We start from the raw sequence: 11,234 nt of genomic DNA on the forward strand, positions 1-11,234 counted from the left end.
GTATTGTAAAGAAGCCGACGCGCGAGAACCTCAAATCAGAATTTCCACGATCGTCGACTGTGGTCTCGGCGCGACCGTTGAGCTTGACTGTCGCTTGTTTTTTTTTGTTTTTTTTTCTGGGCTCCAGATTCGCCCAATAAGCAGTGAGTGTCGTAATGCCGTCTTCGCTATTGTGTTCTTCACCGTCACTAGAAAGAGAAATGTGCAGCTTGATACTAAATTACCTTACAGATTTGGCCACTTTTTCAAGGAACGAGAATGTTTGTTGGCGTCAGTTACACTTAGTCGTTTAAATTTAAATGGCTAACGATTGAAGGGCGCAGGAATGAGGTCCACCAAATGTTGAACGACAAACCGAAGCGGTTTATGGCTCAATAGCGAGGCGCCGTCGGAGGTTGCTGTCAGGCAATCGCCTAAGGCCGAATTTTCTGTTTTCCCTGCCCTAACGGGAGCGCCTTCCGCTAACCCCCGCAACAATGAAGCGCTGCGCTTCATAAGGGACCCAGACCGCGAGCATTGCGGCATTGAATAACACTATCTTGTGGAGACGGTGATGGGTGGTAGCAAATGTCGGACCCACCGGGGTGGCTCAGTCAGCTAAGGCGTTGCGCTGCTGAGCACGAGATCGCGGGATCGAATCCCGGCCGCGGCGGCCGCATTTCGATGCAGGCGAAATGCAAAAACGCCCGTGTGCTTGCATTGTAGTGCACGTTAAAGAACCCCAGGTGGTCAAAATTGGTGGTCAGAACTGGTTTTGGCACGTAAAACCCCAGAAAGAAAAAGCAAATGACGGGCGTTGTCTGGCGATGGAGGCCTGCAATTGCTCCGCCTGAGCGTCTCTTACAACGTTACTGCGGTATGTCACCACATGTTCAACAAACCAGTCTCTCTTTGATACTGGTTTGATGACTGGCAGAATAGGTTTGAGAAACGGACAAGAAAAATGCTTGAAGCTTCAGAGCGGGCTATAACTGAGCATCCCGAGGACACAAGGTGTAGTAGGAATGCATGCGCCAAGTACTTCTTCTGCAGGTTCTCAATCGGAGCGTCCTTTTCACCTCAGTAAATTGGGCAACGCAAGAGCAAGTGTTCTATGGCGGAAACTTCAAACTAATATCCACACTGCACTGTATTTCCATAAATGTCCACACTGCTGTCAATGCGCAATGTTTTACCACATGGTACTAGCTTGCGGAAGCACACCAGAGCTCATGACCACAGCACACCCCACGACACGGCAATGGGAGGCAGCGCTCGACCGCTCCGCCTCGATGGACCAGCTCAACCTGGTCCACCGAGAGAGAAGGGCGGCTAACGTCGATGGACTCCTGGACTGAGGCGACCACCCACTGCAGAGCGGACGTGCTACCTACGCTCGTGGGCTCATTTGTATAAAGTCTATTCTCTCTCTCTCTCTCTCTCCTGTCTTTGCATGCAGGACATCTAGTTCCTAGAATCAATACGCGCCGTCTTAAATGAACATGCACATATATAAACCCTCTTCACGGAGTAGTTTTCATTGAAGGAAGAAGGTGGCTTTTAAGCTGCTGCGCCACACGTGGCCTCAACGAAACCATTAACGCTTCTGACTTGCTACTGCGCGATTTTCGTCGGAAATGCAACTACATTTTCGCTAACGCACTGTACTCCATTCATGCTGCAAAATGCGGAACGGCAGAAGTGCAGAGTAGAAGTGCAGAGTAGTTGGTTCAAAGAATAGTTGCGGCAATATTAAGGAACGGAATGAATATGTGTGGCAACTTGCAGAATTTAAGTGTAGCATTTTCTTGTAACTAAAACAGCAGATAATTTGGAGCACAAGAAAGAGTCAGTCTGCCGACGACGCTTTTTTTTTATCCCATTTCGTGTGGGAACACTAGAAACCGCTTTTCAAGAAAGGTACAAATAAACAAAAGCCCATTAAAAACTATTTCCACCGGGAATTTATTAAGCAGCTTCCTCCGGTAAAGCGTATCCCGAGGTCATCTTCAGGACAATGCTCAATGACGGGACACCTGCAACAACGAACATAATTTTAGTGCATCATGCATTATCGAAAATTATCACCCTTGATCCCATTTAGATTCCTCTTGCCCATCAATTCATGGTGGCTAATCTGGACATTGCATCTTACAAATAATTAGTGATTTAGGTCGGTATTGGAGGCAAATTATTTGAAAATATTATTTGAGTGCTCTGACGCTTCTGAACCATTCCTGTGAGCTATAGCGCAAGAGACTGAACAGACTACTCAAACGGCTATTGCACATAAGACTGTACAAAAATAGGTTAACATTTAAAAACAAAACGAAGCGGTTCGCATATGTCCAAAACTCTCAGATATTGAACTGTGTGCACGTCAAGCGAAAGAAATCGTGCGCACGACAGCTTCAGGCGAGGAACGGCGCTTCCCGACGTATTATGGAGCAGATGTGAATAAGCAAAGCTTCAGAACACGCCAGTCTGCTCAGCTGGCTACTTGTTGCAGAAATAGAACAGCGGCTCTTTGTAGAACAACAGTTAACACAAAGTATAAGTGCCAACGCATTGCAGAAGGAGCAAAGACGTTCAGCCCGCCATTGCTCTGCAGTGAATGATTGTAAACACTACTTATAGACTAGAGTTCCGTACGAGGTAGCGCATGTGTTCATTGCACCTGAAGTGCACTATAGCGTCGTCCAATCTTCTGGTGTACGACATTATGATTAGCCGAGCGATAATGTAAGCGTAGCTTTGCGTTGATACCCAGTGAACTTATGTTTTACTGACAGATGGCTCAATTCATATTGGCCGTATTTTCTAATAAAGAAAAGGGACTTGAAAATATTTAGGAGTAAATGATACTGAGGGATATAAACTTAAAAGTCGGAGACCCTAGATCCTGTATTCTGCGAGGACACACAGCCACATCACAAATACTTGCTGACAGCAACTGTAGGGCTTCTGTTTCATTTAAACATCTCTAAATATATGCAGAAGGCTTACTTATGTAGAGCCGGGGTGGTTAATCTAACGTTGGGAGCTGTATAATTATGTGTATGAAGATATGCGAGAAACTGTTGCTAATTTAGCTTTTTAGTGATCCACAAGTAGAACGACACGAGAGCAAACGAAGAAGGAACTGGACACACTTGGCGCTAGTTGCGATGGTAACTGCAGTTGTAGCCTTGTCTTCAACGTGATATATGTTCTTAATAAGCAACCACATCCCCGAAATATTCAAGCGATAGCGAAAAGTGACCCCACTGACATATTCACTCGTGCTCAACACCGCTGGTTGGGCAACATTGTTCAGCCTTGCAGGCGTGTAAGTGCGCCTAAGAGGCAAGGACAAAAAGAAAAAAGTTGCAGTGGCTTAGCTCGGCTATGCCAGGATATACGTAGCGTTAGCAAAGGTGCAGCTGATTATTCTTAGCTTTCCTGGATGTCTAGATTGTCAAGGATTAGCTTGATTGTCATGCTTACTGCTGCTCCAATGACACACACGCGGTATACGTATTATGTGGCACATGTATTCATTCCTCCTACGCTCAACCGCTAATTGCCACGCAACTACTTCGGGATCCGATGAGTCAAGCTTCTCCGTTCTTCTGCGCTGTTGAGCAGCATTTGCGCTCTCCTTCTCCATGGCTATACTACATTGGCAAACGCCAGTCAGAAGCGCAGCGGCTCCAGCGCAGTGTCAGACGGCGGCTGCACAGCGAGCGCGCGCCGGCGCCAGTGCGTCTACCACGGCTACGACGTCACTCCTCTGGAATGCGCAGACCGGCGGCGGTGAGTCGCGCGCGGCGGCGGCGGAGTGCGCGAGAGGTGCCGGCTCCGGTGGCTCCGGTGCGCAAGCCGTGTGACATCACTGATTCTTGCGCATGCGCAGCACGGCTCTTGATGTGCCGCGCGAAACGGGCTTGGCTAGGCCAGTGTAGCTAACGCTACAAAAAACCTAGCGCCTCTAGCCCATTGTGTGTCCTTTGCTTTCTATGCAACTTGCTTCTTGGGAGAATTTTACACGCCTGTCGTGGTGTCGCGCCGCAGGTGGCACAAATACATGGACGCGACAAGGTGACAAAAGTCAGCAGGAAAATTCCATATTTCTTCTTTTATATATTTTTTAATCAGCATCATCCGCCTATTTACATGTCCACTGCTGGACGAAGGCTTCTCCCTGCAACCTCCAATTACCCCCGTCTTCCGCTTGCTGATTCCAACTTGCGCCTGCAAATTTCCTAACTTCCATCACCCCACCTAGTTTTCTGCCGTCCTCGACTGCGCTTCCCTTCTCTTGGTATTCATTCCGTAACTCTAATGGTCCAACGGTTATCCATCCAACGCATTACTTGGCCTGCCCAGCTCCATTTTTTCCTCTTTATGTCTACTAGAATATCGGATAACCCCGTTTTCTCTCTGATCCACACCGCTCTCTTCCTGTCTCTCAATGTTACGCCTAACAATTTTTGTTCCATCGGATTTTGTTCTCGAGCTTTTTAGTTAACCTCCAAGTTTCTGCCCCATATGTATAAGAACCGGTAGAATGCAATGATTGTACGCTTTTCTTTTCAACGATACTGGTAAGCTCCCAGTCAGGATTTGGCAATGCCTGCCGTATGCAGTCCAACCCATTTTTATTCTTCTGTAAATTTTCTTCTCATGAAGGGGCTTCCCTTTGAGTAATTGACCTAGATAAACGTACTCCTGTACAGGCTCTAGAGGCTGACTGGCGATCCTGAATTCTGATTCTCCTGCCAGGCTGTTGAACATTTACTTTGTCTTCTGCATATTAATCTTCAATCCCACGCTTATACTTTCTCGATTATATCCTCAATCACTTGTTGTAATTCGTCCCCAGAGCTGCTGATATTCGCTGTTGATATTCACTCTTAAGCCTTCCCAGTCTAATGGCTTGAATACTTCTTCTAAGCATGCAGTGAATAGCATTGGAGAGATTGTGTCGCCTTGCTTGACCCCTCTCTTGATCGGTACCTTTCTACGTTTCTTGGGGAGAATCAAGGTAGCTGTCGAATCTTTGTAGATATTTGCCAAGATATTCACCTATGCCTCCTGTACTCCTTGGTTTTGCAATGTCTCTATGACTGCTGGTATCTCTACTGAATGAAATGCCTTTTGAGTCTTATGAAAACCATATAGAGAGGTTGATTGTACTCCGCGAATTTATCGATTACCTGATTGATGACATGGATGTGATCCATTGAAGAATAACCCTTCCTGGAGCCAGCCTGTTCTCTTGGTTGACCTGACCGATGACATGGATGTTATCCATCGAAGAATAACCCTTCCTGGAGCCAGCCTGTTCTCTTGGTTGACTAAAGTCAAGTGTTGCCCTGATTATATTGGAAAATATCTTGGTGAATATTTTATACAATACTGGAAGCAATCTAATGGGCCTATAATTCTTCAATTCTTTAACGTCTCCTTTTTATATGGGTAGTATATCTCTGGCATTCTTGAAGTCGTGAGGCATTGCGAATAAAGGACGCCAAGCTTTTCAAGCATGATGTCTCCTGCATCTTTGATTAAATCGACTGTTATTCCATCTTCTCCTGCCGCTTTTCCCCGGGTCATGTCTTGCAAGGCCCGTCTAACTTCATCGCTACTTATAGAAGGAGACTGTATCCCGTTATTCACTTAATTCTTCGAATGCAGGTAGCGTGACTACTCAAAGCAATGTACAGGTCAGTATAAAATTCTTCCGCTGCTTTTACTATTTATATTGTATTTGTTAAGTGAACAGTTCTAATAAATACAATCATACACCCGTGAAAAATCGCCAACGTGCCGCAAGGCCAAAGTTTTAAGAAGAGTGTACTAGATGTAGTTCTAATATTCTATCATCAACAGTGCATTCCATGTCGCCAGGATCATAGAATTTCATACTATACTTACTAGAGGAAACTCTGGCGCTAGTGTCAACGGGAGCTGCAAGCTGGGCGGTTCAGCCAGCATGCATACACATCTTGAACAAGGAAATGCGTAATGAAGAATTAGGTAAACATTAATAAATATGTCCGAAGGAAGGATTCGAACAGAGGACCTCGATAGCACAGAAGCCCGATAATGTAACCATTATGCCACGGAGGCATACACTGGCGAGCGTCCATGCAACGCCCCTATAAATTTCTTGCCGGCAAGCCAGTGCGTTGAGACGCTTGGCGCGCGTTTTGATTGCGCCACTTCGACAGCTCAACCACTGCAAGTAGTAGTAATTTTGCGTATTCTCAGAGTCATCTGCACTTAGAAATGTAAAGAATAATTTGATTTTAGGACAATGAAGGCAGATAAAGCATAATAAAGAAAGCCACAAGCACGAAGCTCAAATAAATCCATGTACCCCTTATCATTCCCATGGTGGCTGAACGATTGCATACCCAGCGTTCCCTGTAGTAACTATCGTAGGAAACTCTATGCCCAGCATGAAATGCGTCACACCATTTTTTAGGTAGAAATCAAAAACACTTTCGCTGATCTCCAGTTGCGTCTCAGGCCTAACAGCATCCAAACAAACCGCTGATCTCAAAAATACGGATAAAACATCAATACTTTGTCCTCATTGTGAGATGAGACGAAGCGATGGCTTGAATTCGAATTTTTTTTATGTGACGGTGAACAGGAAGTTGCAAGGGCGAATACAGATCCGGATGGCAGGACTGATTGCCACCATTTTCTTGCGCAATCACGCGGTAACTGGCGGAAGGCACCACGGGCATTTTAGGGCGACAAGCGAAGTTTTCTGTCTTGAAAAAAGCGACGACACGACAAGGGGCATATTAGTATCAGCCTCCGTAACAACAAAACCGTCGCTGTCACTACTCGTTATCGCTCGAAAATCGTGTACATCTGGCATTCTTCAGGTATCGGTGTATTTATGTTCCGCTACAAAGCACTCACCCTATACTAGGGAAGCGTTCCTCTCTGCTGAGATGAGGCGCTCGGTACCAGGAAGTCACCAAATACCCTCGTCCTTATGGCTCGCCAGAGAAGAGCCGCCAGAGAGAACGTTATCCTGGCGCTGCAAACTCGGACGGAACCTTTAAGCACCGGTAATGGAAAAAATGGCCTCACATCCACGCAGTGAACGTGGTTAGACAGCGAAGCTGTAAACGACAACTAGAACGATTACCCATTGCGAAGTTGCTTGAAGTATCTCACACGGGGACATTCACATGCACTTTACCTAATCATTAGCCTAAGACGTTTCAACGGCCTGCAACTTGGTTTGCGCCACTACTTCGTGCACCTACAAAGCGTAGACCAGAGAGAAGAGAAATCCACTTAGCCACACTTTCGACGCGCCTAGCATGCATGCTGCTCTCCAGGAGTCCATACGTGGCCTTCGCATAGCACTGTCCCAACACAAATAAGTTGCTAGGCGCGTGTTCTTTTACAGACGAAAGTGTAGTTAAGCCACTCCTTTCTTCGTATGCTGTAGTTGCCGCTTCCCGGTAAGGGCAGCTCATGCAACACTAATCTTTACCGGGAAACGCTTGCGGCGAACGCAATGCGCGAAGGCGAGCTTTCTGGTTCTTTCTTTTCTTTCCTCCGCACGGCCGCTGCTGCGATTGCGCCGAGGCGAGCGCCATCTGCTGGTGCTGCAAGGAACCCAGCGGTGCACACGGCGCCTGCCTCCCATGTGTTTGCCTACGGAGACGAGAGACCCATTGGGAGGTAGAGCTATAGCTACAGCTTCGTAGTAACATGGGAATTTTAATGCGAATGCTGGGGTTCTGTGGGGCGCTCCTGGCGTACCTGAACTGCTACAAGTTGAGTATGCCCTCCGTGGGGACTCAACGGAGATTTAGAACGAAATTCAGGCTGACAAATTTATACGTTATTCCTGTCACCGCTACCTGTGTGACACTCGTGTTTCCAGCTTCAAAGCGCATAACTCGACCCGAACGCTATTGCGCGAACAAAATTGATTTCTACAGTGCTAGACCCATAAAGCACGCATCAATAAGATTGTCTATCCTCGACAGCCACCTGCGTCTCGGAGAATCTGCGCTCGTATCCAATTAATGCTGGCCCCAAGACTGGCGAGGCCGGCTAGACCTGAGGCACATGTAGTTTCACTTGTAGTCATGGCTGATCAAGTGTTCCCGTTCCGCGCAGAGAAATAATAATATATTTACATGATGGTTCGAGACTTGTCGGTAGAGCTCCCTGTTTTCGGATAAATTCGAAAAAGCTCGATAAACGCTTGCCGGTCAAATTTTTGACAATTCGGATTTATCCGATAAACTCCGATTTTAACGGCAATACGACCCTGTTCCGTTCTATATCGAAAGGGCATGTTCTAAGCTATCATTGATACATCGGCTGGTTCGGCCGATATAAGGTTTATCTCACTTCAACAGTATCTCGTAAACCCCAGCCATTGCACATTCAACAAAGGGCTTGTCGCGCACGGAGCGAGAGACGTATGACCGCTCAACGACTGTCGCAGACCTTCTGGTTACTACGCTGCTGTCGCTGAAAAGTGGAGACAGACCGTTGAGAGAAACCTTTTCGATGCACTCCAGTACGCCAGTGAATCGTTTGGTATAATGTTCAAATTGTGAATCTAAATGCGAAGCATGAGCTACCCCGCGCGTTCGAAGTTAGTGTTTCTTGAAACTGACGACACGAGCCAACTCATGAGTGATTTTCAGACTATCAGGGCTAATTAATCAGTAACATTGTTCAACCCCTGTCGCATTGGAGACTTCACACTGTCTAGTGGCCAGTGCTTACGCAATGCGCGCTGAGTCTGCTAGCGCAAACGTTGAAAGGGCATTTTCAAAGCTGAGAATAATCAGTCGAAAGGAGCATGCTTACATCAGTGACGGCAACCCCGTAAAGTATGATTGCGTCAATTACAACAAGCTTTAAGGTTGTACTAAGCTCAAACGTAGGTGTTTTGTATTGCTTGTGTTTGTATGTGTTTAAGCGTTCAAACCTTCCAGACAACAAAAATCCGCTTCCTGTGTTGTGATGTTTTTCGTGTTCAGATATCATTTCATCTAAGATTTTGGAGTATTGAGAATAATCCAAAATTTAGATCCGAATTTCGGAGAATTGGGGACTTACGAGACATAAACTCCGATAAACTCCGTATTTCCGCCAGAAAATGAACTCCGAAAAACACCCTCCGGATTTTAAGAAAAATAAACTGAAAACACGGAGCCCTACTTATCGGGAACGCGTGTAAGGGGAATCGAGATTGCACAATTCATGAAGATCACAAATGAGCGACTCACGCGGGTGTCTTTTATTTACTTTTGAACCATCATAATGGCTGCTATCCAAACCAGCTAGATCGACAAAAATACAGCCACACGAAACGAGTGGCGCCGCCGAGGGATTTATTACACAGTATCATCGGGTGGAGGCTCGGCTGACGCAATTATCTGAGTAGAATTCTGAATAATGCATTACCTGAATCGATGTAGTAGGTCAATTGCAATCGGAAATACTTCGACATCCGTTATGATAGCTCACTCGTGGACATTACATTTTGCGAATAAACAGTCAAATAAGAACAGTGAACAGCGCAACGTGGGAAGACGCGGATGCCACATAACCTCGGAGGTTATGATAAAAGCCGACAGTTCTAGGTCATGCGTCCTTTCCGGCCGTGGTATGGCGGCGTGTTCCCCCCCCCCCCTTTTTTTTTCAGATTATGCATCAAAACGGCTATTTCTGCGAGATTTTGGTGACGCATCCACGCCTATTCGCAATGCAAAAGTTTGCACGGAAACTCATTTATATCTCCGCTATCTGAAATTAGGCTTTTTAAGGGGGGTTGAATTATTTGCAGTTGGCCTTTAAAGCGTGCAGACCACAACTACGATTATGGCATATTATGCGACTTGGTGGCCACATAAGGCGGTAAAGACTAAGGGCTCAAAATGTTTCTTCCCTCCTTCGATAAAATTAACTAAGGAGAGCTTATACGTTTGTCCCCGAGATCCGATGGTCCCCTGACGAGATCCTGGTTAGAAATACTCACACTTCGCAACGACCATTGATTTGTGTAGAAGTGAGGCGGCCTGTTGCTGGCAACGTACGTCCCAGTGCCCTCTCCTCTTGCGGACCAAGAGTGGCAGGAGCGACCATCGTTGCGGTATTGCATACGAGCTGTGAACCTGCTAAAGAACGTACGAAAATAACGGTGACGTTATGGTGGATGTCTTCACCGTCATTCAATAAAATTTTCGCGATTTAACCTTGGCGATAAGTTGGAGCACTTTCTTATCACACATTTTAGAATTTCTTGCAAGCGTTTCGAGCATTTAGAAGGTCATAATTATGCGAATGACTTCTCCGTGTGCAAAATGTAACGTTGTCACAATTCTATCGCAGCAACCATGCTGAAAAATCATGACCGTCTATCCTGATACGCACCTTCGTCTGAGTGGCTCTGCCCTGGCGTTCAGCGTCGGCCACGAGACCGTCCAGATGCTTCCTGAGGTCCGTGGCCACATACTCAGAAAGCAGGTATGGGGCCCAAGAGGCGGCAGTGACCTCGTCCTTGAGGCCCCGAACGAGTCGCGGCTGGAGCTCGATCGTGAACGTCTGCCTCCTTGGGTTGTTCATCTTCTTCTTCGCCTTCCTCGCGCTCGTGGTGCTTCTCCACGCGCAATCAACAGAGCCCTTGTCTCCGGCGCACACCTCGACCGAGTTTTCAGTGTCGCTGCAGATGTCTTCACAAGAAAACGGGGGAAGACTACCGAAGAAACTTTTGAAAAGCAATTCTTAGTGGAAAAAAGACGTGTGCGGGGCTGCACAGGACGCACTGAAAGAGCCAATCTAGCTCGTTCTATTTACCGTATTTGTGCATGTTTATAAAAGTGGGGTAGAACGTAGCGTTAAAGTAATCGATTATTTTGTTTGTAATTGCTCGGTTACTTTCGTGGGGCTGTAACTTTTAATGACAACCAATTACATATTTGAAAGAAGTAATGTAATTGTAATCGGTTATTTTTTTCCTGTAACGTGTAGAAGTCTGGTTCACAGCGAGCATTCTAGATTTTTCTGCGCTCCTTTTTGCCATATAATTGAACAAATAAAGCAAGCACGTGCATCTTAGTGCGTTTTCATTAATGTGTAAATGCGGAATCAAATAAGATTAAGGCAACGAAGGACATCGCTGTGAAGAATTGATGTGCTTTCTGATGGTGTATACAACACTTTACTATACCGAAAATGGCCAAAGCCAGTGCCACTCAAATCATTGCCGTGTT

The 11,234-nt window shown here is 46.3% G+C and overlaps 2 protein-coding genes across 2 annotated transcripts in view; both read right to left on the bottom strand.

Moving 5' to 3' along the window:
* Window positions 1-10,587, bottom strand: part of LOC125942199 (uncharacterized) — a 95,503-nt gene extending 84,916 nt beyond the window's left edge. Inside the window, exon 1 of the mRNA XM_049660350.1 lies at window positions 10,396-10,587. Within this exon, the coding sequence (XP_049516307.1) occupies window positions 10,396-10,587 (192 nt within the window). The remainder of the gene's footprint in view (window positions 1-10,395) is intronic.
* The window catches only part of LOC119441256 (serine/arginine repetitive matrix protein 2-like), a 216,629-nt gene that overhangs the window by 172,910 nt on the left and 32,485 nt on the right, over window positions 1-11,234 (bottom strand). The gene's annotated exons all lie outside the window — the stretch shown is intronic.

The sequence above is a fragment of the Dermacentor silvarum genome, chromosome 1 (genome assembly GCF_013339745.2).
Source record: "Dermacentor silvarum isolate Dsil-2018 chromosome 1, BIME_Dsil_1.4, whole genome shotgun sequence".
In the NCBI taxonomy this organism is placed as follows: domain Eukaryota; kingdom Metazoa; phylum Arthropoda; class Arachnida; order Ixodida; family Ixodidae; genus Dermacentor; species Dermacentor silvarum.